At 45.6% G+C, this 27,884-nt stretch overlaps 1 protein-coding gene across 2 annotated transcripts in view; it reads left to right on the plus strand.

Moving 5' to 3' along the window:
* Positions 1–27,884, plus strand: part of usp3 (ubiquitin specific peptidase 3) — a 70,230-nt gene that overhangs the window by 21,932 nt on the left and 20,414 nt on the right. The window contains exons 3-7 of one of the 2 annotated variants that reach the window (XM_084200500.1): positions 5,921–6,002; positions 7,034–7,116; positions 13,653–13,766; positions 16,450–16,563; positions 25,124–25,330. In XM_084200500.1, coding sequence (XP_084056626.1) covers positions 5,921–6,002; positions 7,034–7,116; positions 13,653–13,766; positions 16,450–16,563; positions 25,124–25,330 — 600 coding nt within the window. The remainder of the gene's footprint in view (positions 1–5,920; positions 6,003–7,033; positions 7,117–13,652; positions 13,767–16,449; positions 16,564–25,123; positions 25,331–27,884) is intronic. The other variant, XM_084200501.1, reaches the window with a different exon arrangement.

A 27,884-nucleotide genomic window follows, 5' to 3' on the forward strand; every position in this document is an offset into this window, starting at 1 on the left:
GAATTGTCCGTAGAGCTCCGAGACAGGATGGTGTCGAGTCACAGATCTGGGGAAGGGTACCAAAAAATGTCTGCAGCATTGAAGGTCCCCAAGAACACCGTGGCCTCCATCATTCTTAAATGGAAGAAGTGTTGAACCACCAAGACTCTTCCTAGAGCTGGCAGCCTGTCCAAACTGAGCAATCGGGGGAGAAGGGCCTTGGTCAGGGAGGTGACCAAGAACCCAATGGTCACACTGACAGAGATCCAGAGTTCCTCTGTGGAGATGGGAGAACCTTCCAGAAGGACAACCATCTCTGCAGCACTCCACCAATCAGGCCTTTATGGTAGAGTGGCCAGACGGAAGCCACTCCTCAGTAAAAGGCACATGACAGCCCCCTTGGAGTTTTCCAAAAGGCACCTAAAGGACTCTCAGACCATGAAAAACAAGATTCTCTGGTCTGATGAAACCAAGATTGAACTCTTTGGCCTGAATGCCAAGCGTCACGTCTGGAGGAAACCTGGCACCATCCCTACGGTGAAGCATGGTGGTGGCAGCATCATGCTGTGGGGATGTTTTTCGTTGGCAGGGACTGGGAGACTAGTCAGGATCGAGGGAAAGATGAACGGAGCAAAGTACAGAGAGATCCTTGATGAAAGCCTGCTCCAGAGCGCTCAGGACCTCAGACTGGGGCGAAGGTTCACCTTCCAACAGGACAACGACCCTAAGCACACAGCCAAGACAACACAGAAGTGGCTTCGGGACAAGTCTCAATTTCTGGAGAGACCTGAAAATAGCTGTGCAGTGACACTCCCCATCCAACCTGACAGAGCTTGAGAGGATCTGCAGAGAAAAATGGGAGAAACTCCCCAAATACAGGTGTGCCAAGCTTTTAGCGTCATACCCAAGAAGACTCGAGGTTGTAATCACTGCAAAAGGTGCTTCAACAAAGTACTGAGTAAAGGGTCTGAATACTTATGTAAATGTGATATTTCAGTGTTTTATTTGTAATACATTTGCAAGCATTTCTAAAAACCTGGTTTTGCTTTGTCAATATGGGGTTTTGTTTTAGTCAGATATTATATCTGTTTGGGCTTCTTGTGGTCAATTTGCAGTCAACAAATTATTTGTAGTTATGTTCCGGCCCTTGACCATGGTCTGGCGGCTGAATCTCGTTGATGATCCCTGATAAAGGGAACAGGGTGACATTTGGGACGTTATTCTACACAGCTTATGACAGTGGTAGCAGTCCTAATATCATGATATCTCTCTCCCTCTATAACAGTGGTAGCAGTCCTAATATCATGATATCTCTCTCCCTCTATAACAGTGGTAGCAGTCCTAATATCATGATATCTCTCTCCCTCTATGACAGTGGTAGCAGTCCTAATATCATGATATCTCTCTCCCTCTATGACAGTGGTAGCAGTCCTAATATCATGATATCTCTCTCCCTCTATGACAGTGGTAGCAGTCCTAATATCATGATATCTCTCTCCCTCTATAACAGTGGTAGCAGTCCTAATATCATGATATCTCTCTCTCTCTATGACAGTGGTAGCAGTCCTAATATCATGATATCTCTCTCCCTCTATGACAGTGGTAGCAGTCCTAATATCATGATATCTCTCTCCCTCTATGACAGTGGTAGCAGTCCTAATATCATGATATCTCTCTCCCTCTATAACAGTGGTAGCAGTCCTAATATCATGATATCTCTCTCCCTCTATAACAGTGGTAGCAGTCCTAATATCATGATATCTCTCTCCCTCTATGACAGTGGTAGCAGTCCTAATATCATGATATCTCTCTCCCTCTATGACAGTGGTAGCAGTCCTAATATCATGATATCTCTCTCCCTCTATGACAGTGGTAGCAGTCCTAATATCATGATATCTCTCTCCCTCTATGACAGTGGTAGCAGTCCTAATATCATGATATCTCTCTCCCTCTATAACAGTGGTAGCAGTCCTAATATCATGATATCTCTCTCCCTCTATAACAGTGGTAGCAGTCCTAATATCATGATATCTCTCTCCCTCTATAACAGTGGTAGCAGTCCTAATATCATGATATCTCTCTCCCTCTATGACAGTGGTAGCAGTCCTAATATCATGATATCTCTCTCCCTCTATGACAGTGGTAGCAGTCCTAATATCATGATATCTCTCTCCCTCTATGACAGTGGTAGCAGTCCTAATATCATGATATCTCTCTCCCTCTATGACAGTGGTAGCAGTCCTAATATCATGATATCTCTCTCCCTCTATGACAGTGGTAGCAGTCCTAATATCATGATATCTCTCTCCCTCTATGACAGTGGTAGCAGTCCTAATATCATGATATCTCTCTCCCTCTATGACAGTGGTAGCAGTCCTAATATCATGATATCTCTCTCCCTCTATAACAGTGGTAGCAGTCCTAATATCATGATATCTCTCTCCCTCTATAACAGTGGTAGCAGTCCTAATATCATGATATCTCTCTCCCTCTATGACAGTGGTAGCAGTCCTAATATCATGATATCTCTCTCCCTCTATGACAGTGGTAGCAGTCCTAATATCATGATATCTCTCTCCCTCTATGACAGTGGTAGCAGTCCTAATATCATGATATCTCTCTCCCTCTATAACAGTGGTAGCAGTCCTAATATCATGATATCTCTCTCCCTCTATAACAGTGGTAGCAGTCCTAATATCATGATATCTCTCTCCCTCTATGACAGTGGTAGCAGTCCTAATATCATGATATCTCTCTCCCTCTATGACAGTGGTAGCAGTCCTAATATCATGATATCTCTCTCCCTCTATAACAGTGGTAGCAGTCCTAATATCATGATATCTCTCTCTCTCTATGACAGTGGTAGCAGTCCTAATATCATGATATCTCTCTCCCTCTATGACAGTGGTAGCAGTCCTAATATCATGATATCTCTCTCCCTCTATGACAGTGGTAGCAGTCCTAATATCATGATATCTCTCTCCCTCTATGACAGTGGTAGCAGTCCTAATATCATGATATCTCTCTCCCTCTATGACAGTGGTAGCAGTCCTAATATCATGATATCTCTCTCCCTCTATGACAGTGGTAGCAGTCCTAATATCATGATATCTCTCTCCCTCTATGACAGTGGTAGCAGTCCTAATATCATGATATCTCTCTCCCTCTATGACAGTGGTAGCAGTCCTAATATCATGATATCTCTCTCCCTCTATGACAGTGGTAGCAGTCCTAATATCATGATATCTCTCTCCCTCTATGACAGTGGTAGCAGTCCTAATATCATGATATCTCTCTCCCTCTATGACAGTGGTAGCAGTCCTAATATCATGATATCTCTCTCCCTCTATGACAGTGGTAGCAGTCCTAATATCATGATATCTCTCTCCCTCTATGACAGTGGTAGCAGTCCTAATATCATGATATCTCTCTCCCTCTATGACAGTGGTAGCAGTCCTAATATCATGATATCTCTCTCCCTCTATGACAGTGGTAGCAGTCCTAATATCATGATATCTCTCTCCCTCTATGACAGTGGTAGCAGTCCTAATATCATGATATCTCTCTCCCTCTATGACAGTGGTAGCAGTCCTAATATCATGATATCTCTCTCCCTCTATGACAGTGGTAGCAGTCCTAATATCATGATATCTCTCTCCCTCTATAACAGTGGTAGCAGTCCTAATATCATGATATCTCTCTCCCTCTATGACAGTGGTAGCAGTCCTAATATCATGATATCTCTCTCCCTCTATGACAGTGGTAGCAGTCCTAATATCATGATATCTCTCTCCCTCTATGACAGTGGTAGCAGTCCTAATATCATGATATCTCCCTCCCTCTATAACAGTGGTAGCAGTCCTAATATCATGATATCTCTCTCCCTCTATGACAGTGGTAGCAGTCCTAATATCATGATATCTCTCTCCCTCTATGACAGTGGTAGCAGTCCTAATATCATGATATCTCTCTCCCTCTATAACAGTGGTAGCAGTCCTAATATCATGATATCTCTCTCCCTCTATGACAGTGGTAGCAGTCCTAATATCATGATATCTCTCTCCCTCTATGACAGTGGTAGCAGTCCTAATATCATGATATCTCTCTCCCTCTATGACAGTGGTAGCAGTCCTAATATCATGATATCTCTCTCCCTCTATGACAGTGGTAGCAGTCCTAATATCATGATATCTCTCTCCCTCTATAACAGTGGTAGCAGTCCTAATATCATGATATCTCTCTCCCTCTATGACAGTGGTAGCAGTCCTAATATCATGATATCTCTCTCCCTCTATGACAGTGGTAGCAGTCCTAATATCATGATATCTCTCTCCCTCTATGACAGTGGTAGCAGTCCTAATATCATGATATCTCTCTCCCTCTATGACAGTGGTAGCAGTCCTAATATCATGATATCTCTCTCCCTCTATGACAGTGGTAGCAGTCCTAATATCATGATATCTCTCTCCCTCTATGACAGTGGTAGCAGTCCTAATATCATGATATCTCTCTCCCTCTATGACAGTGGTAGCAGTCCTAATATCATGATATCTCTCTCCCTCTATGACAGTGGTAGCAGTCCTAATATCATGATATCTCTCTCCCTCTATGACAGTGGTAGCAGTCCTAATATCATGATATCTCTCTCCCTCTATGACAGTGGTAGCAGTCCTAATATCATGATATCTCTCTCCCTCTATGACAGTGGTAGCAGTCCTAATATCATGATATCTCTCTCCCTCTATGACAGTGGTAGCAGTCCTAATATCATGATATCTCTCTCCCTCTATGACAGTGGTAGCAGTCCTAATATCATGATATCTCTCTCCCTCTATGACAGTGGTAGCAGTCCTAATATCATGATATCTCTCTCCCTCTATGACAGTGGTAGCAGTCCTAATATCATGATATCTCTCTCCCTCTATGACAGTGGTAGCAGTCCTAATATCATGATATCTCTCTCCCTCTATGACAGTGGTAGCAGTCCTAATATCATGATATCTCTCTCCCTCTATGACAGTGGTAGCAGTCCTAATATCATGATATCTCTCTCCCTCTATGACAGTGGTAGCAGTCCTAATATCATGATATCTCTCTCCCTCTATGACAGTGGTAGCAGTCCTAATATCATGATATCTCTCTCCCTCTATGACAGTGGTAGCAGTCCTAATATCATGATATCTCTCTCCCTCTATGACAGTGGTAGCAGTCCTAATATCATGATATCTCTCTCCCTCTATGACAGTGGTAGCAGTCCTAATATCATGATATCTCTCTCCCTCTATGACAGTGGTAGCAGTCCTAATATCATGATATCTCTCTCCCTCTATGACAGTGGTAGCAGTCCTAATATCATGATATCTCTCTCCCTCTATGACAGTGGTAGCAGTCCTAATATCATGATATCTCTCTCCCTCTATGACAGTGGTAGCAGTCCTAATATCATGATATCTCTCTCCCTCTATGACAGTGGTAGCAGTCCTAATATCATGATATCTCTCTCCCTCTATGACAGTGGTAGCAGTCCTAATATCATGATATCTCTCTCCCTCTTCTCCATTGGCTGTTGACAGAGAAGCTCTCGTCTTACTGATATAATTTATAAATTATAAACTGGGTGGTTTGAGCCCTGAATGCTGATTGGCTGACAGCCGTGGTATATCAGACCGTATACCATGGGTTTGACAGAACGTTTTATTTTTCTGCTCTAATTACGTTGGTAACCGGTTTATAATAGCAATAAGGCACCTCGGGGGGTTTGTGATATATGGCCAATATACCACGGTTAAGGGCTGTATCCAGGAGCGATGCGTCGTGCATAAGAACAGCCCTTTAGCCGTGGTATATTGGCCATATACCACACCCCCCAGGGCCTTATTGCTTAATTATAACGCTGTGCTTTTGGCATTTGAGACATGATGTTATGTATCATCTCCTACAGCTCTCCACCGGCTGTTGACAGACGGACAAAGAGGAAACTTCTGGAAAGCAACTCTCCTTCCAGTAAACTGTTAAAGGACAATGTAAGTGTTCCACAGTTGATTTTATTTGCCAGTTAAAAAATATCAAACGCTTCCTGATCTGTCTTCTATCTCTCAGATATAGGACAGACATTTCAGAACAGACTTCCTTTAGATTTTCTTTTTCTGGGGGGGACTGTCTGTTCCAAGTAGTGAATCTGTTATTCAATGTGTTTGTATGGGCTAATAGCAGTAAGGACTATCTGTTGTTCCATGTAGTGAATCTGTTATTCGATGTGTTTGTATGGGCTAATAGCAGTAAGGACTATCTGTTGTTCCATGTAGTGAATCTGTTATTCAATGTGTTTGTATGGGCTAATAGCAGTAAGGACTATCTGTTGTTCCATGTAGTGAATCTGTTATTCAATGTGTTTGTATGGGCCAATAGCAGTAAGGACTATCTGTTGTTCCATGTAGTGAATCTGTTATTCAATGTGTTTGTATGGGCTAATAGCAGTAAGGACTATCTGTTGTTCCATGTAGTGAATCTGTTATTCAATGTGTTTGTATGGGCTAATAGCAGTAAGGACTATCTGTTGTTCCATGTAGTGAATCTGTTATTCAATGTGTTTGTATGGGCTAATAGCAGTAAGGACTATCTGTTGTTCCATGTAGTGAATCTGTTATTCAATGTGTTTGTATGGGCTAATAGCAGTAAGGACTATCTGTTGTTCCATGTAGTGAATCTGTTATTCAATGTGTTTGTATGGGCTAATAGCAGTAAGGACTATCTGTTGTTCCATGTAGTGAATCTGTTATTCAATGTGTTTGTATGGGCTAATAGCAGTAAGGACTATCTGTTGTTCCATGTAGTGAATCTGTTATTCAATGTGTTTGTATGGGCTAATAGCAGTAAGGACTATCTGTTGTTCCATGTAGTGAAACTGTTATTCAATGTGTTTGTATGGGCTAATAGCAGTGAGGCCCAAAACATTTTTTCATTTTTATTTATTTTGTTAAACATATTTTTGTGTTTAATGGAAGAGCTATTGTTCATAATGGCTGAGACATGGTCTCTCTCTCCTTCCTCTCAGGGTGGGGCCTCATCTCTCTCTGCCACGGGGTTACAGAACCTGGGAAACACATGCTTCATGAACGCCATCCTGCAGTCTCTCAGGTAAGTCCCTCCGGTGAGCCAAGGCTCATTATGGTCCCTGTTGGGAACTCAGGTGACCTGTATGGCTTAAGGCTCTGGCTCTGGCCTCAATATGGCCTGTGTTGTGTGGATGGCCTACTGTCTGGCTCAGTGGGCTGTAGTCATGGCCTACTGTCTGGCTCAGTGGGCTGTAGTCATGGCCTACTGTCTGGCTCAGTGGGCTGTAGTCATGGCCTACTGTCTGGCTCAGTGGGCTGTAGTCATGACCTACTGTCTGGCTCAGTGGGCTGTAGTCATGGCCTACTGTCTGGCTCAGTGGGCTGTAGTCATGGCCTACTGTCTGGCTCAGTGGGCTGTAGTCATGGCCTACTGTCTGGCTCAGTGGGCTGTAGTCATGGCCTACTGTCTGGCTCAGTGGGCTGTAGTCATGGCCTACTGTCTGGCTCAGTGGGCTGTAGTCATGGCCTACTGTCTGGCTCAGTGGGCTGTAGTCATGGCCTACTGTCTGGCTCAGTGGGCTGTAGTCATGGCCTACTGTCTGGCTCAGTGGGCTGTAGTCATGGCCTACTGTCTGGCTCAGTGGGCTGTAGTCATGACCTACTGTCTGGCTCAGTGGTCTGTAGTCATGACCTACTGTCTGGCTCAGTGGTCTGTAGTCATGGCCTACTGTCTGGCTCAGTGGGCTGTAGTCATGACCTACTGTCTGGCTCAGTGGGCTGTAGTCATGGCCTACTGTCTGGCTCAGTGGGCTGTAGTCATGGCCTACTGTCTGGCTCAGTGGGCTGTAGTCATGACCTACTGTCTGGCTCAGTGGGCTGTAGTCATGGCCTACTGTCTGGCTCAGTGGGCTGTAGTCATGGCCTACTGTCTGGCTCTGTGGTCTGTAGTCATGGCCTACTGTCTGGCTCAGTGGGCTGTAGTCATGGCCTACTGTCTGGCTCAGTGGGCTGTAGTCATGGCCTACTGTCTGGCTCAGTGGTCTGTAGTCATGGCCTACTGTCTGGCTCTGTGGTCTGTAGTCATGGCCTACTGTCTGGCTCAGTGGGCTGTAGTCATGGCCTACTGTCTGGCTCAGTGGGCTGTAGTCATGGCCTACTGTCTGGCTCAGTGGGCTGTAGTCATGGCCTACTGTCTGGCTCAGTGGGCTGTAGTCATGGCCTACTGTCTGGCTCAGTGGGCTGTAGTCATGGCCTACTGTCTGGCTCAGTGGGCTGTAGTCATGGCCTACTGTCTGGCTCAGTGGGCTGTAGTCATGGCCTACTGTCTGGCTCAGTGGGCTGTAGTCATGGCCTACTGTCTGGCTCAGTGGGCTGTAGTCATGACCTACTGTCTGGCTCAGTGGTCTGTAGTCATGACCTACTGTCTGGCTCAGTGGGCTGTAGTCATGACCAGTCTCTGGCTCAGTGGTCTGTAGTCATGACCAGTCTCTGGCTCAGTGGGCTGTAGTCATGACCAGTCTCTGGCTCAGTGGGCTGTAGTCATGACCTACTGTCTGGCTCAGTGGGCTGTAGTCATGGCCTACTGTCTGGCTCAGTGGGCTGTAGTCATGGCCTACTGTCTGGCTCCTCAGTGGGCTGTAGTCATGGCCTACTGTCTGGCTCAGTGGGCTGTAGTCATGGCCTACTGTCTGGCTCAGTGGGCTGTAGTCATGACCTACTGTCTGGCTCAGTGGGCTGTAGTCATGGCCTACTGTCTGGCTCCTCAGTGGGCTGTAGTCATGGCCTACTGTCTGGCTCAGTGGGCTGTAGTCATGACCTACTGTCTGGCTCAGTGGGCTGTAGTCATGGCCTACTGTCTGGCTCAGTGGGCTGTAGTCATGACCTACTGTCTGGCTCAGTGGTCTGTAGTCATGGCCTACTGTCTGGCTCAGTGGGCTGTAGTCATGACCTACTGTCTGGCTCAGTGGTCTGTAGTCATGGCCTACTGTCTGGCTCAGTGGGCTGTAGTCATGACCTACTGTCTGGCTCAGTGGTCTGTAGTCATGGCCTACTGTCTGGCTCAGTGGGCTGTAGTCATGGCCTACTGTCTGGCTCAGTGGGCTGTAGTCATGGCCTACTGTCTGGCTCCTCAGTGGTCTGTAGTCCTGACCAGTCTCTGGCTCAGTGGGCTGTAGTCATGACCAGTCTCTGGCTCAGTGGGCTGTAGTCATGACCAGTCTCTGGCTCAGTGGGCTGTAATCATGGCCTACTGTCTGGCTCAGTGGTCTGTAGTCATGGCCAACTGTCTGGCTCAGTGGGCTGTAATCATGGCCTACTGTCTGGCTCAGTGGGCTGTAGTCATGACCAGTCTCTGGCTCAGTGGGCTGTAGTCATGACCAGTCTCTGGCTCAGTGGGCTGTAGTCATGGCCAGTCTCTGGCTCAGTGGGCTGTAATCATGGCCTACTGTCTGGCTCAGTGGTCTGTAGTCATGGCCAACTGTCTGGCTCAGTGGGCTGTAGTCATGACCTACTGTCTGGCTCAGTGGGCTGTAGTCATGACCTACTGTCTGGCTCAGTGGTCTGTAGTCATGACCTACTGTCTGGCTCAGTGGTCTGTAGTCATGACCTACTGTCTGGCTCAGTGGGCTGTAGTCATGGCCTACTGTCTGGCTCAGTGGGCTGTAGTCATGGCCTACTGTCTGGCTCAGTGGTCTGTAGTCATGACCTACTGTCTGGCTCAGTGGTCTGTAGTCATGACCAGTCTCTGGCTCAGTGGTCTGTAGTCATGACCTACTGTCTGGCTCAGTGGTCTGTAGTCATGACCAGTCTCTGGCTCAGTGGTCTGTAGTCATGACCTACTGTCTGGCTCAGTGGTCTGTAGTCATGACCAGTCTCTGGCTTAGTGGGCTGTAGTCATGACCTACTGTCTGGCTCAGTGGGCTGTAGTCATGGCCTACTGTCTGGCTCAGTGGTCTGTAGTCATGACCAGTCTCTGGCTCAGTGGTCTGTAGTCATGACCAGTCTCTGGCTCAGTGGTCTGTAGTCATGGCCTACTGTCTGGCTCAGTGGGCTGTAGTCATGACCAGTCTCTGGCTCAGTGGTCTGTAGTCATGACCTACTGTCTGGCTCAGTGGTCTGTAGTCATGACCTACTGTCTGGCTCAGTGGTCTGTAGTCATGACCTACTGTCTGGCTCAGTGGTCTGTAGTCATGACCTACTGTCTGGCTCAGTGGTCTGTAGTCATGACCTACTGTCTGGCTCAGTGGGCTGTAGTCATGACCAGTCTCTGGCTCAGTGGGCTGTAGTCATGGCCAGTCTCTGGCTCAGTGGTCTGTAGTCATGACCTACTGTCTGGCTCAGTGGTCTGTAGTCATGGCCTACTGTCTGGCTCAGTGGGCTGTAGTCATGACCAGTCTCTGGCTCAGTGGTCTGTAGTCATGACCTACTGTCTGGCTCAGTGGGCTGTAGTCATGGCCTACTGTCTGGCTCAGTGGTCTGTAGTCATGGCCTACTGTCTGGCTCAGTGGGCTGTAGTCATGGCCTACTGTCTGGCTCAGTGGGCTGTAGTCATGGCCTACTGTCTGGCTCAGTGGGCTGTAGTCATGGCCTACTGTCTGGCTCAGTGGGCTGTAGTCATGGCCTACTGTCTGGCTCAGTGGGCTGTAGTCATGACCTACTGTCTGGCTCAGTGGGCTGTAGTCATGGCCTACTGTCTGGCTCAGTGGGCTGTAGTCATGGCCTACTGTCTGGCTCAGTGGGCTGTAGTCATGACCAGGCGCAATTATTAAAAAATGGAAGAAGTTCAAGATGACGGTCAATCACCCTCGGTCTGGGGCTCCATGCAAGATCTCACCTCGTGGGGCATCAATGATCATGAGGAAGGTGAGGGATCAGCCCAGAACTACACGGCAGGACCTGGTCAATGACCTGAAGAGAACTGGGACCACAGTCTCAAAGAAAACCATTAGTAACACACTACGCCGTCATGGATTAAAATCCTGCAGCGCACGCAAGGTCCCCCTGCTCAAGCCAGCGCATGTCCAGGCCCGTCTGAACTTTGCCAATGACCATCTGGATGATCAAGAGGAGGAATGGGAGAAGGTAATGTGGTCTGATGAGACAAAAATAGAGCTTTTTGGTCTAAACTCCACTCGCCGTGTTTGGAGGAAGAAGAAGGATAAGTACAACCCCAAGAACACCATCCCAACCGTGAAGCATGGAGGTGGAAACATCATTCTTTGGGGATGCTTTTCTGCAAAAGGGACAGGACGACTGCACCGTATTGAGGGGAGGATGGATGGGGCCATGTATCGCGAGATCTTGGCCAACAACCTCCTTCCCTCAGTAAGAGCATTGAAGATGGGTCGTGGCTGGGTCTTCCAGCATGACAACGACCCGAAACACACAGCCAGGGCAACTAAGGAGTGGCTCCGTAAGATGCATCTCAAGGTCCTGGAGTGGCCTAGCCAGTCTCCAGACCTGAACCCAATAGAAAATCTTTGGAGGGAGCTGAAAGTCTGTATTGCCCAGCGACAGCCCCGAAACCTGAAGGATCTGGAGAAGGTCTGTATGGAGGAGTGGGCCAAAATCCCTGCTGCAGTGTGTGCAAACCTGGTCAAGACCTACAGGAAACGTATGATCTCTGTAATTGCAAAAAAAGGTTTCTGTACCAAATATTAAGTTCTGCTTTTCTGATGTATCAAATAATTATGTCATGCAATAAAATGCAAATTAATTACTTAAAAATCATACAATGTGATTTTCTGGATTGTTGTTTTAGATTACGTCTCTCACAGTTGAAGTGTACCTATGATAAAAATTACAGACCTCTACATGCTTTGTAAGTAGGAAAACCTGCAAAATCGGCAGTGCATCAAATACTTGTTCTCCCCACTGTATATATACAGTGGGGAAAAAAAGTATTTAGTCAGCCACCAATTGTGCAAGTTCTCCCACTTAAAAAGATGAGAGAGGCCTGTACTTTTCATCATAGGTACACGTCAACTAGGACAGACAAATTGAGGAAAAAAAAATCCAGAAAATCACATTGTAGGATTTTTTATGAATTTATTTGCAAATTATGGTGGAAAATAAGTATTTGGTCACCTACAAACAAGCAAGATTTCTGGCTCTCACAGACCTGTAACTTCTTCTTTAAGAGGCTCCTCTGTCCTCCACTCGTTACCTGTATTAATGGCACCTGTTTGAACTTGTTATCAGTATAAAAGACACCTGTCCACAACCTCAAACAGTCACACTCCAAACTCCACTATGGCCAAGACCAAAGAGCTGTCAAAGGACACCAGAAACAAAATTGTAGACCTGCACCAGGCTGGGAAGACTGAATCTGCAATAGGTAAGCAGCTTGGTTTGAAGAAATCAACTGTGGGAGCAATTATTAGGAAATGGAAGACATACAAGACCACTGATAATCTCCCTCGATCTGGGGCTCCACGCAAGATCTCACCCCGTGGGGTCAAAATGATCACAAGAACGGTGAGCAAAAATCCCAGAACCACACGGGGGGACCTAGTGAATGACCTGCAGAGAGCTGGGACCAAAGTAACAAAGCCTACCATCAGTAACACACTACGCCGCCAGGGACTCAAATCCTGCAGTGCCAGACGTGTCCCCCTGCTTAAGCCAGTACATGTCCAGGCCCGTCTGAAGTTTGCTAGAGTGCATTTGGATGATCCAGAAGAGGATTGGGAGAATGTCATATGGTCAGATGAAACCAAAATATAACTTTTTGGTAAAAACTCAACTTGTCGTGTTTGGAGGACAAAGAATGCTGAGTTGCATCCAAAGAACACCATACCTACTGTGAAGCATGGGGGTGGAAACATCATGCTTTGGGGCTGTTTTTCTGCAAAGGGACCAGGACGACTGATCCGTGTAAAGGAAAGAATGAATGGGGCCATGTATCGTGATATTTTGAGTGAAAACCTCCTTCCATCAGCAAGGGCATTGAAGATGAAACGTGGCTGGGTCTTTCAGCATGACAATGATCCCAAACACACCACCCGGGCAACGAAGGAGTGGCTTCGTAAGAAGCATTTCAAGGTCCTGGAGTGGCCTAGCCAGTCTCCAGATCTCAACCTCATAGAAAATCTTTGGAGGGAGTTGAAAGTCCGTGTTGCCCAGCGACAGCCCCAAAACATCACTGCTCTAGAGGAGATCTGCATGGAGGAATGGGCCAAAATACCAGCTACAATGTGTGAAAACCTTGTGAAGACTTACAGAAAATGTTTGACCTGTGTCATTGCCAACAAAGGGTATATACAAAAAGTATTGAGAAACTTTTGTTATTGACCAAATACTTATTTTCCACCATAGTTTGCAAATAAATTCATAAAAAATCCTACAATGTGATTTTCTGGGAAAAAAAACCTCAATTTGTCTGTCATAGTTGATGTGTACCTATGATGAAAATTACAGGCCTCTCTCATCTTTTTAAGTGGGAGAACTTGCACAATTGGTGGCTGACTAAATTCTTTTTTCCCCCACTGTATATGTATTCACTAACTGTAAGTCGCTCTGGATAAGAGCGTCTGCTAAATGACTAAAATGTACATGTAAATGTAAATGTAAGAAGCTGTGTTAAACTGTTAAGGTGATAAGAAGCTGTTTCTATTCCAGCAACATCCAGCAGTTCAGCTGTTATTTCAAGGAGCTGCCAGCGGTGGCGCTGCGGAGCGGGAAGACTGCAGGGCGGAGGATGTACCACACCCGCAGCCAGGGAGACACCAGTGTGTAAGGTCTTACGTGTGTTTGCAGGGCCTGAAGCTAACTTTTTGGTCCACCAGCCAAAATGTTACAAGCCAAAACAAAACATTTACGCAAAAAAAACATAACAGTTGAGCATGCTTTGTTTCTAAAACAATAAATGTATTACTATTAAAAAGTAATATTGCTCAATTTCTTTTAACCAAAACATCACAGATGAGACAAATGTTCAGCTGCCCCTTTAAGGGCTGGAAGTTACCGTGGTAACAGGGCCACTAGAGTCATGTGCCTGTGTGATTGAGTCCGACCAGCAGCTGTTCTCTTCCCTAGCAGTTGATATTCAGACGTTGAAAAGCAACCTAGCTTGTGAACAAAATCTAAATAGCCAAGAAACATGAGGACAAAGTCTCACTTTTAGTAGACTTTCGTTTAGATTAAATTAGACCAATTTTTATGCCTGAAAATGAATCTCTCACTCAGCGCTTAACTCGGTGTGCGCAGCGCTTCTAAAAATGAATCTCTCACTCAGCGCTTAACTCCGTGTGCGCAGCCCCCAGCCAGACAGTGATGCAGCGCCAGGTGGGATATAGTTATTTGTGCGATTCATTTACCAGCTATGAAACAAAATGGCAGAAATACTTTGAAAACCGCTACTGCAGCATTTATTTAGCTATAAATGTGATCTTACTTCATTATTGTATGAAACGCTCCCACTGTTGTCCCCTGATATGGACATCTTACCCGCCAATGCCAAAATGTACCCGCATGTGAGAGTCACAAATACACCATATGGCTAGGCGGTATGACCAAAATATCATATCACGGTATAAGAAATAAATATTTCACAGTAATTTACAGGCCTATTTTAACCAAATGTTGCAATTGTGATTTAGAGCAAAACTCTTGGGTGAACTGTTAGAATCATGGAAATAGAATGATTGTTCTGCTTATAATATAATTGTTCTGCTTCTATAGTTAGAATATAATAGTGGCCATTTTGAATACAGTGTTTGACATGACAACGAATGAAAATGCAAGGGAGGATTTATTGTGACACGGTAGGAACCAAAGTGTTGATAAGCGTTTCTTAGGGGACCCTATAATCTTTGGCTACATTGAATGTTTTCTCTTAGCTTTTTAATGTAGCTAACATATTCTTGCTTGGCGTATTCCTCTTTGATTTAGAGGATACTGTTGCACAAACAACATGCTGATTTAGGTCTACATTTTCCAGATAACGAAGACTAAAGAGTCTGAGCTGAGTAGAAAGCAGCATGGAGAGAGATGAGGACATTACATACAGCGTATCCCATTTAACAAACCAAACATCAAAATACCTTTTTATAGAAGGTAAAGTAAAATCCAAACCGCTCCGTGCATCAATACCAGTATATGGTAAAATACGGTATACCGCTCAGCCCTAATACAACAGCATTACTTCAAACAAAAACAACAACAAATCCAATAAAAATACATTACCAAGACTACCTTGGCGGGCCACATAAAATCAGCTTGCCGGCCAGATTTGGCCCGCGAGCCGCCAGTTGAAGACCCTCTGGTTTAGAGTTAGTCAGCAGCTCAGAAGATGTTTAACTGAAGGTGCCTGGTATTGACAGTAGTCCTATGTTTGTCTGTTGAAGGTGCCTGGTATTGACAGTAGTCCTATGTTTGTCTGTTGAAGGTGCCTGGTATTGACAGTAGTCCTATGTTTGTCTGTTGAAGGTGCCTGGTATTGACAGTAGTCCTATGTTTGTCTGTTGAAGGTGCCTGGTATTGACAGTAGTCCTATGTTTGTCTGTTGAAGGTGCCTGGTATTGACAGTAGTCCTATGTTTGTCTGTTGAAGGTGCCTGGTATTGACAGTAGTCCTATGTTTGTCTGTTGAAGGTGCCTGGTATTGACAGTAGTCCTATGTTTGTCTGTTGAAGGTGCCTGGTATTGACAGTAGTCCTATGTTTGTCTGTTGAAGGTGCCTGGTATTGACAGTAGTCCTATGTTTGTCTGTTGAAGGTGCCTGGTATTGACAGTAGTCCTATGTTTGTCTGTTGAAGGTGCCTGGTATTGACAGTAGTCCTATGTTTGTCTGTTGAAGGTGCCTGGTATTGACAGTAGTCCTATGTTTGTCTGTTGAAGGTGCCCGGTATTGACAGTAGTCCTATGTTTGTCTGTTGAAGGTGCCTGGTATTGACAGTAGTCCTATGTTTGTCTGTTGAAGGTGCCTGGTATTGACAGTAGTCCTATGTTTGTCTGTTGAAGGTGCCTGGTATTGACAGTAGTCCTATGTTTGTCTGTTGAAGGTGCCTGGTATTGACAGTAGTCCTATGTTTGTCTGTTGAAGGTGCCCGGTATTGACAGTAGTCCTATGTTTGTCTGTTGAAGGTGCCTGGTATTGACAGTAGTCCTATGTTTGTCTGTTGAAGGTGCCTGGTATTGACAGTAGTCCTATGTTTGTCTGTTGAAGGTGCCTGGTATTGACAGTAGTCCTATGTTTGTCTGTTGAAGGTGCCTGGTATTGACAGTAGTCCTATGTTTGTCTGTTGAAGGTGCCTGGTATTGACAGTAGTCCTATGTTTGTCTGTTGAAGGTGCCTGGTATTGACAGTAGTCCTATGTTTGTCTGTTGAAGGTGCCTGGTATTGACAGTAGTCCTATGTTTGTCTGTTGAAGGTGCCTGGTATTGACAGTAGTCCTATGTTTGTCTCTGTTTCCCAGGTCCTTGGTGGAGGAGTTGAGGAAGACCCTGTGTTATCTGTGGCATGGTGGCCCAACAGCCTTCAGCCCAGACTCTTTATTCTACGTTATCTGGAAAATCATGCCCAGCTTCAGGTACTTTGACAGACATGTCTGCTCAATTTGGTTTTTCCCCTCTGATTTAAAGTTGGGATCTGGGCCCGTATCCATAACGCATCTCGGAGTAGGAGAACTGATCTACGATCAGTTTGGCCTTTCAGATCATATGATATGATTTAAACGGACAGGTTGGGTCCTGATCCTAAATCGACACTCTTACTCTGAGACTCTTTGTGGCAGTGTTGTAGTACTTGAGACCGAAAATTGAGTGTCGCGTCTCGATGTCGGATACATTTTTATTCTCGGACATTGAGGACTCATAAGACCAGTGGAGTAAAAACCTCTTTCAGCTCCTATTCAGTCAGCGCAATAGTCAGCCAAATACTCCTTTCATGATACATCTTATCGTCTATTGAAAACCTGAGCGTCCTACTTGTAGCATTACTGTCCTTTACTTTGGTTGGAAAATATCCTCAGACTTTGTCGCACTCGTCAGAACTTTGTGAATTGGCTGGTAGGGAAGAGTGTCTTATTACCTCTGTTGAGTCTTTATCTACTATAGATCTGTTAGTGTCATTTGCACTGGCTGTATCTGCCCTCAGCATGCGTTTTATCACCGTTCTGAATGTCTGAAGCAGCCTTAACGTATGGGTCACAGACGTGTTAAACACATCATTAGGAGCTCAGTCAAATTACAGTGCATTCGGGAAGTATTCAGACCCCTTGACGTTTTCCACATTTTGTTATGTTACAGCCTTATTCTAAAATGGATTAAATTGTTTTTTCGTCCCCCCCTCATCAATCTACACACAATACCCCATATTGACAAAGCAAAACCAGGTTTTTAGAAATGATTGCAAATTTATTACAAATAAAATAACTGAAATGACATTTACATAAGTATTCAGACCCTTTACTCAGTACTTTGTTGAAGCACCTTTGGCAGCGATTACAGCCTCGAGTCTTCTTGGGTATGACGCTACAAGCTTGGCACACCTGTATTTGGGGAGTTTCTCCCATTCTTCTCTGCAGATCCTCTCAAGCTCTGTCAGGTTGGATGGGGAGCGTTGCTGCACAGCTATTTTCAGGTCTCTCCAGAGATGTTCGGTCGGGTTAAAGTTTGGGCTCTGGCTGGGCCACTCAAGGACATTCAGAGACTTGTCCCGAAGCCACTCCTGCGTTGTCTTGGCTGTGTGCTTAGAGTCATTGTCCTGTTGGAAGGTGAACCTTCACCCCAGTCTGAGGTCCTGAGTGCTCTGGAGCAGGTTTTCATCAAGGATCTCTCTGTACTTTGCTCCGTTCATCTTTCCCTTGATCCTGACTAGTCTCCCAGTCCCTGCTGCTGAAAAACATCCCCACAGCATGATGCTGCCACCACCATGCTTCACTGTAGGGATGGTGCCAGGTTTCCTCCAGACGTGACGCTTGGCATTCAGGCCACAGAGTTCAATCTTGGTTTCATCAGACCAGAGAATCTTGTTTCTCATGGTCTGAGAGTCCTTTAGGTGCCTTTTGGCAAACTCCAAGCGGACTGTCATGTGCCTTTTACTGAGGAGTGGCTTCCGTCTGGCCACCGTACCATAAAGGCCTGATTGGTGGAGTGCTGTAGAGATGGTTGTCCTTCTGGAAGGTTCACCCATCTCCACAGAGGAACTCTGGAGCTCTGTCAGAGTGACCATCGGGTTCTTGGTCACCTCCCTGACCAAGGCCCTTCTCCCCCGATTGCTCAGATTGGCCGGCGGCCAGCTCTAGGAAGAGTCTTGGTGGTTCCAAACTTCTTCCATTTAAGAATGATGGAGGCCACTGTGTTCTTGGGGACCTTCAATGCTGCAGACATTTTTTGGTACCCTTCCCCAGATCTGTGCCTCGACACAATCCTGTCTCGGAGCTCTACGGACAATTCCTTCGACCTCATGGTTTGGTTTTTGCTCTGACAACATATCATGTCCAATCAATTGAATTTACCACAGGTGGACTCCAATCAAGTTGTAGAAACATCTCAAGGATGATCAATGGAAACAGGATGCACCTGAGCTCAATTTGAGTCTCAAAGCAAAGGGTCTTAATACTTATGTAAATAAAGTATTTCTGTTTTATGATTTTTTTATAAATTTGCTAAAATTTCTAACAACCTTTTTTCACTTTGTCATTATGGGGTATTGCGTGTAGATTGTTGACATTTAATTTAATACATTTTAGAATAAGGCTGTAATGTAACAAAATGTGGAAAAAGTCAAGGGGTCTGAATACTTTCCGAATGCACTGTATATCATTAGGAGCTCAGTCAAATTATATCATTAGAATATATAATATATACCATTTATCAGAAGAGACTGTTCATACATTTTACGTATGGATGGTCCTGGGAATCGAACCCACTACCCTGTCGTTACAAGGACCATGCTCTACCAACTGAGCACCATGCTCTACTAACTGAACTACAGAGGACCGTGCTCTACTAACTGAACTACAGAGGACCATGCTCTACCAACTGAACTACAGAGGACCATGCTCTACTAACTACAGAGGACCATGCTCTACTAACTGAACTACAGAGGACCATGTTCTACCAACTGAACTACAGAGGACCATGTTCTACCAACTGAACTACAGAGGACCATGTTCTACTAACTGAACTACAGAGGACCATGGTCTACTAACTGAACTACAGAGGACCATGTTCTACTAACTACAGAGGAGCATGTTCTACTAACTACAGAGGACCATGTTCAACTAACTACAGAGGACCATGTTCTACCAACTGAACTACAGAGGACCATGTTCTACCAACTGAACTACAGAGGACCATGTTCTACTAACTGAACTACAGAGGACCATGCTCTACTAACTGAACTACAGAGGACCATGTTCTACTAACTACAGAGGACCATGTTCTACTGACTGAACTACAGAGGACCATGCTCTACTAACTGAACTACAGAGGACCATGTTCTACCAACTGAACTACAGAGGACCATGCTCTATTAACTGAACTACAGAGGACCATGTTCTACCAACTGAACTACAGAGGACCATGTTTTACCAACTACAGAGGAGCATGTTCTACTAACTACAGAGGAGCATGTTATACTAACTGAACTACAGAGGACCATGCTCTACCAACTGAACTACAGAGGACCATGCTCTACTAACTGAACTACAGAGGAGCATGTTCTACTAACTACAGAGGAGCATGTTCTACCAACTGAACTACAGAGGACCATGTTCTACTAACTGAACTACAGAGGACCATGTTCTACTGACTGAACTACAGAGGACCATGCTCTACTAACTACAGAGGACCATGCTCTACCAACTGAACTACAGAGGACCATGCTCTACTAACTGAACTACAGAGGACCATGTTCTACTAACTGAACTACAGAGGACCATGTTCTACTAACTGAACTACAGAGGACCATGTTCTACTAACTGAACTACAGAGGACCATGTTCTACTAACTGAACTACAGAGGACCATGCTCTACTAACTGAACTACAGAGGACCATGTTCTACTAACTACAGAGGACCATGTTCTACTAACTGAACTACAGAGGACCATGTTCTACTAACTACAGAGGACCATGCTCTACTAACTGAACTACAGAGGACCATGTTCTACTAACTACAGAGGACCATGCTCTACTAACTGAACTACAGAGGACCATGTTCTACCAACTGAACTACAGAGGACCATGTTCTACCAACTGAACTACAGAGGACCATGTTCTACCAACTGAACTACAGAGGACCATGTTCTACCAATTACAGAGGACCATGTTCTACTAACTGAACTACAGAGGACCATGCTCTACCAACTGAACTACAGAGGACCATGTTCTACTAACTGAACTACAGAGGACCATGTTCTACTAACTGAACTACAGAGAACCATGTTCTACTGACTGAACTACAGAGGACCATGCTCTACTAACTGAACTACAGAGGACCATGTTCTACTAACTGAACTACAGAGGACCATGTTCTACTAACTGAACTACAGAGGACCATGCTCTACTAACTGAACTACAGAGGACTGTGTTCTACTAACTACAGAGGACCATGCTCTACCAACTGAACTACAGAGGACCATGTTCTACCAACTGAACTACAGAGGACCATGCTCTACTAACTGAACTACAGAGGACCGTGCTCTACTAACTGAACTACAGAGGACCATGCTCTACTAACTGAACTACAGAGGACCATGTTCTACTAACTACAGAGGACCATGTTCTACTAACTACAGAGGACCATGCTCTACCAACCGAACTACAGAGGACCATGTTCTACTAACTGAACTACAGAGGACCATGTTCTACTAACTGAACTACAGAGGACCATGCTCTACCAACTGAACTACAGAGGACCATGTTCTACTAACTACAGTGGACCTTGTTCTACTAACTGAACTAGAGATGACCACCCATGTTTTAATGTAGAATAGTAGAACAAGGTGACTTCATAATTTGGGGTAACCATTTCATAACGTGGGGTAACCATTTCATAACGTGGGGTAACCATTTCATAACGTGGGGTAACCATTTCATAACGTGGGGTAACCATTTCATAACGTGGGGTACCCATTTCATAACGTGGGGTACCCATTTCATAACGTGGGGTAACCATTTCATAACGTGGGGTAACCATTTCATAACGTGGGGTAACCATTTCATAACGTGGGGTAACCATTTCATAACGTGGGGTAACCATTTCATAACGTGGGGTAACCATTTCATAACGTGGGGTAACCATTTCATAACGTGGGGTAACCATTTCATAACGTGGGGTAACCATTTCATAACGTGGGGTAACCATTTCATAACGTGGGGTAACCATTTCATAACGTGGGGTAACCATTTCATAATGTGGGGTAACCATTTCATAACGTGGGGTAACCATTTCATAACCATTTCATAACGTGGGGTAACCATTTCATAACGTGGGGTAACCATTTCATAATGTGGGTAACCCTTTCATAACGTGGGGTAACCATTTCATAACGCGGGGTACCCATTTCATAACGCGGGGTACCCATTTCATAACGCGGGGTACCCATTTCATAACGCGGGGTACCCATTTCATAACGCGGGGTAACCATTTCATAACGCGGGGTACCCATTTCATAACGTGGGGTAACCATTTCATAACGCGGGGTAACCATTTCATAACGCGGGGTAACCATTTCATAACGCGGGGTAACCCTTTCATAACGCGGGGTAACCCTTTCATAACGTGGGGTAACCATTTCATAATGTGGGGTAACCATTTCATAACGTGGGGTAACCATTTCATAACGTGGGGTAACCCTTTCATAACGTGGGGTAACCATTTCATAACGTGGGGTAACCCTTTCATAACGTGGGGTAACCATTTCATAACGCGGGGTAACCATTTCATAACGCGAGGTAACCATTTCATAACGCGGGGTAACCATTTCATAACGCGGGGTAACCATTTCATAACGTGGGGTAACCCTTTCATAACGTGGGGTAACCATTTCATAACGCGGGGTAACCATTTCATAACGCGGGGTACCCATTTCATAACGCGGGGTACCCATTTCATAACGCGGGGTAACCATTTCATAACGCGGGGTAACCATTTCATAACGCGGGGTAACCATTTCATAACGCGGGGTAACCCTTTCATAACGCGGGGTAACCCTTTCATAACGTGGGGTAACCATTTCATAATGTGGGGTAACCATTTCATAACGTGGGGTAACCATTTCATAACGTGGGGTAACCCTTTCATAACGTGGGGTAACCCTTTCATAACGTGGGGTAACCCTTTCATAACGTGGGGTAACCATTTCATAACGCGGGGTAACCATTTCATAACGCGAGGTAACCATTTCATAACGCGGGGTAACCATTTCATAACGCGGGGTAACCATTTCATAACGTGGGGTAACCCTTTCATAACGTGGGGTAACCATTTCATAACGCGGGGTAACCATTTCATAATGCGGGGTAACCATTTCATAACGTGGGGTAACCCTTTCATAACAAGGGGTACCCATTTCATAACGCAGGGTAACCATTTCATAACGCGGGGTAACCATTTCATAACGCGGGGTAACCATTTCATAACGTGGGGTAACCCTTTCATAACGTGGGGTAACCATTTCATAACGTGGGGTAACCATTTCATAACGTGGGGTAACCATTTCATAACGTGGGGTAACCATTTCATAACGCGGGGTAACCCTTTCATAACGCGGGGTAACCCTTTCATAACGCGGGGTAACCCTTTCATAACGCGGGGTAACCCTTTCATAACGCGGGGTAACCCTTTCATAACGCGGGGTAACCCTTTCATAACGCGGGGTAACCCTTTCATAACGTGGGGTAACCATTTCATAACGTGGGGTAACCCTTTCATAACGTGGGGTAACCCTTTCATAACGTGGGGTACCCATTTCATAACGTGGGGTAACCATTTCATAACGTGGGGTAACCATTTCATAACGTGGGGTAACCATTTCATAACGTGGGGTAACCATTTCATAACGTGGGGTAACCATTTCATAACGCGGGGTAACCCTTTCATAACGCGGGGTAACCCTTTCATAACGCGGGGTAACCCTTTCATAACGTGGGGTAACCCTTTCATAACGTGGGGTAACCCTTTCATAACGTGGGGTAACCATTTCATAACGTGGGGTAACCCTTTCATAACGTGGGGTAACCCTTTCATAACGCGGGGTACCCATTTCATAACGCGGGGTAACCATTTCATAACGCGGGGTAACCCTTTCATAACGTGGGGTAACCCTTTCATAACGTGGGGTAACCATTTCATAACGTGGGGTAACCATTTCATAACGTGGGGTAACCATTTCATAACGTGGGGTAACCATTTCATAACGCGGGGTAACCATTTCATAACGCGGGGTAACCCTTTCATAACGTGGGGTAACCATTTCATAACGTGGGGTAACCATTTCATAACGTGGGGTAACCATTTCATGGTTGTGCATCAGCAGTTTTTCTCTTGTCAGTCACTGCCAGTCAGTCAATTAGCCATGTCGGCTAACACTTTTTAAATGAGTAAATTGGTCCGAAACTTGTCTTGGTCTTGAATCGGTCTTGCTTTAGGTGGTCTCCAACACCGCTGATGCTAGACATGTAACTCAGTGGCCTCTGAAATGTCTGACACACATAACACCATGTTGATGTGCTGACCCTGTGTCATGTCTGAGCGTTACATTGATGTCTTAATCCTGTTAGTAACATTGATGTCTTAACCGTGTTACACAGTAACCCTGTTGTGTCCTAACCCTGTTCCAGTAACCCTGTTGTGTCCTAACCCTGTTACAGTAACCCTGTTGTGTCCTAACCCTGTTACAGTAACCCTGTTGTGTCCTAACCCTGTTCCAGTAACCCTGTTGTGTCCTAACCCTGTTACAGTAACCCTGTTGTGTCCTAACCCTGTTACAGTAACCCTGTTGTGTCCTAACCCTGTTGTGTAACCCTGTTGTGTCCTAACCCCGTTACAGTAACCCTGTTGTGTCCTAACCCTGTTACAGTAACCCTGTTGTGTCCTAACCCTGTTGTGTAACCCTGTTGTGTCCTAACCCCGTTACAGTAACCCTGTTGTGTCCTAACCCTGTTCCAGTAACCCTGTTACAGTAACCCTGTTGTGTCCTAACCCTGTTACACAGTAACCCTGTTGTGTAACCCTGTTGTGTAACCCTGTTGTGTAACCCTGTTGTGTCCTAACCCTGTTACAGTAACCCTGTTGTGTCCTAACCCTGTTCCAGTAACCCTGTTGTGTCCTAACCCTGTTACAGTAACCCTGTTGTGTCCTAACCCCGTTGTGTAACCCTGTTGTGTCCTAACCCTGTTCCAGTAACCCTGTTGTGTCCTAACCCTGTTACAGTAACCCTGTTGTGTAACCCTGTTACAGTAACCCTGTTGTGTCCTAACCCTGTTCCAGTAACCCTGTTGTGTCCTAACCCTGTTACAGTAACCCTGTTGTGTCCTAACCCTGTTGTGTAACCCTGTTGTGTCCTAACCCCGTTACAGTAACCCTGTTGTGTCCTAACCCTGTTACAGTAACCCTGTTGTGTCCTAACCCTGTTGTGTAACCCTGTTGTGTCCTAACCCCGTTACAGTAACCCTGTTGTGTCCTAACCCTGTTCCAGTAACCCTGTTACAGTAACCCTGTTGTGTCCTAACCCTGTTACACAGTAACCCTGTTGTGTAACCCTGTTGTGTAACCCTGTTGTGTAACCCTGTTGTGTCCTAACCCTGTTACAGTAACCCTGTTGTGTCCTAACCCTGTTCCAGTAACCCTGTTGTGTCCTAACCCTGTTCCAGTAACCCTGTTGTGTCCTAACCCTGTTCCAGTAACCCTGTTGTGTAACCCTGTTACAGTAACCCTGTTGTGTCCTAACCCTGTTCCAGTAACCCTGTTGTGTCCTAACCCTGTTACAGTAACCCTGTTGTGTCCTAACCCTGTTGTGTAACCCTGTTGTGTCCTAACCCTGTTCCAGTAACCCTGTTGTGTCCTAACCCTGTTACAGTAACCCTGTTGTGTAACCCTGTTACAGTAACCCTGTTGTGTAACCCTGTTGTGTCCTGTCCAGGGGCTACCAGCAGCATGATGCTCATGAGTTCCTGCGATACCTGTTGGACCATCTCCACAGAGAGCTACAGGGCCGTCTCAACGGAGCCAAGCACCTTCCACCGGATTCTGTCAAAGTATCTACAGACAACCCTCCTCTGCCACCAGATGGGCTCGCACTGCCCCTGGACGGGGTGAAACTACCCACCACAGGGGGCAAATGCTGCATGTAAGATCACTTCCTTTCTACTCTGATTAGAACGTAGTGTCTGTCTGGTGTTTCCATGTACAGGGGCCATTGGCCGGCCATGGCGTATGGATTTCAGGTAGAATACAACAGTTGAGAGGAGCTGCACCCTGAAGTATATTTAACACAGCAGGTGGCTTAGGGGACAGACAAGGCCATACTCAAACATTTTACGAGGTGACAGTACAGAATGTCACCTTTTTATTTTTAGGGTATTTTCATATCTGTTTTACCGTTTAGAAATGAAGTTACTTTGTTTTTAGTCCCCCCATTTAAAGGTGTCTCTAAGTATTTGGACAAATTCACTTAGTGTATTAAAGTAGTCAAAAGTTTGGTATTTGGTCCCATATTCCTAGGACGCAATGACTACATCAGGCTTATGACTCTACTGCTGTGGTGAGAGTTGGTGCTCTGCTCTTTAGGTACGCTTGTCTCTGTGGTGAGAGTTGGTGCTCTGCTCTTTAGGTACGCTTGTCTCTGTGGTGAGAGTTGGTGCTCTGCTCTTTAGGTACGCTTGTCTCTGTGGTGAGAGTTGGTGCTCTGCTCTTTAGGTACGCTTGTCTCTGTGGTGAGAGTTGGTGCTCTGCTCTTTAGGTACGCTTGTCTCTGTGGTGAGAGTTGGTGCTCTGCTCTTTAGGTACGCTTGTCTCTGTGGTGAGAGTTGGTGCTCTGCTCTTTAGGTACGCTTGTCTCTGTGGTGAGAGTTGGTGCTCTGCTCTTTAGGTACGCTTGTCTCTGTGGTGAGAGTTGGTGCTCTGCTCTTTAGGTACGCTTGTCTCTGTGGTGAGAGTTGGTGCTCTGCTCTTTAGGGACGCTTGTCTCTGTGGTGAGAGTTGGTGCTCTGCTCTTTAGGTACGCTTGTCTCTGTGGTGAGAGTTGGTGCTCTGCTCTTTAGGTACGCTTGTCTCTGTGGTGAGAGTTGGTGCTCTGCTCTTTAGGTACGCTTGTCTCTGTGGTGAGAGTTGGTGCTCTGCTCTTTAGGTACGCTTGTCTCTGTGGTGAGAGTTGGTGCTCTGCTCTTTAGGTACGCTTGTCTCTGTGGTGAGAGTTGGTGCTCTGCTCTGTAGGTACGCTTGTCTCTGTGGTGAGAGTTGGTGCTCTGCTCTTTAGGTACGCTTGTCTCTGTGGTGAGAGTTGGTGCTCTGCTCTTTAGGTACGCTTGTCTCTGTGGTGAGAGTTGGTGCTCTGCTCTTTAGGTACGCTTGTCTCTGTGGTGAGAGTTGGTGCTCTGCTCTTTAGGTACGCTTGTCTCTGTGGTGAGAGTTGGTGCTCTGCTCTTTAGGTACGCTTGTCTCTGTGGTGAGAGTTGGTGCTCTGCTCTTTAGGTACGCTTGTCTCTGTGGTGAGAGTTGGTGCTCTGCTCTTTAGGTACGCTTGTCTCTGTGGTGAGAGTTGGTGCTCTGCTCTTTAGGTACGCTTGTCTCTGTGGTGAGAGTTGGTGCTCTGCTCTTTAGGGACGCTTGTCTCTGTGGTGAGAGTTGGTGCTCTGCTCTTTAGGGACGCTTGTCTCTGTGGTGAGAGTTGGTGCTCTGCTCTTTAGGTACGCTTGTCTCTGTGGTGAGAGTTGGTGCTCTGCTCTTTAGGTACGCTTGTCTCTGTGGTGAGAGTTGGTGCTCTGCTCTTTAGGTACGCTTGTCTCTGTGGTGAGAGTTGGTGCTCTGCTCTTTAGGTACGCTTGTCTCTGTGGTGAGAGTTGGTGCTCTGCTCTGTAGGTTACTACACAGGGCAGGCTTGTCATTATTACATTAAGATCACTACGTGGAGCCCGTTGTAAACACAGGCACTGTACTTGAAGTGGATTTGGTTTGCCTGAGGTGTGCTGATTGGGCTGTTTAGAATGATAAGACTGCTGATTGGGCTGTTTAGAATGATATGACTGCTGATTGGGCTGTTTAGAATGATGTGACTGCTGATTGGGCTGTTTAGAATGATGTGACTGCTGATTGGGCTGTTTAGAATGATGTGACTGCTGATTGGGCTGTTTAGAATGATGTGACTGCTGATTGGGCTGTGTAGAATGATGTGACTGCTGATTGGGCTGTTTAGAATGATGTGACTGCTGATTGGGCTGTTTAGAATGATATGACTGCTGATTGGGCTGTTTAGAATGATATGACTGCTGATTGGGCTGTTTAGAATGATGTGACTGCTGATTGGGCTGTTTAGAATGATGTGACTGCTGATTGGGCTGTTTAGAATGATGTGACTGCTGATTGGGCTGTTTAGAATGATGTGACTGCTGATTGGGCTGTGTAGAATGATGTGACTGCTGATTGGGCTGTTTAGAATGATATGACTGCTGATTGGGCTGTTTAGAATGATGTGACTGCTGATTGGGCTGTTTAGAATGATGTGACTGCTGATTGGGCTGTTTAGAATGATGTGACTGCTGATTGGGCTGTTTAGAATGATGTGACTGCTGATTGGGCTGTTTAGAATGATATGACTGCTGATTGGGCTGTGTAGAATGATATGACTGCTGATTGGGCTGTTTAGAATGATGTGACTGCTGATTGGGCTGTTTAGAATGATGTGA

Source organism: Coregonus lavaretus, assembly GCF_964263955.1.
Source record: "Coregonus lavaretus genome assembly, contig: HAP1_SCAFFOLD_515, whole genome shotgun sequence".
In the NCBI taxonomy this organism is placed as follows: Eukaryota; Metazoa; Chordata; class Actinopteri; order Salmoniformes; family Salmonidae; genus Coregonus; species Coregonus lavaretus.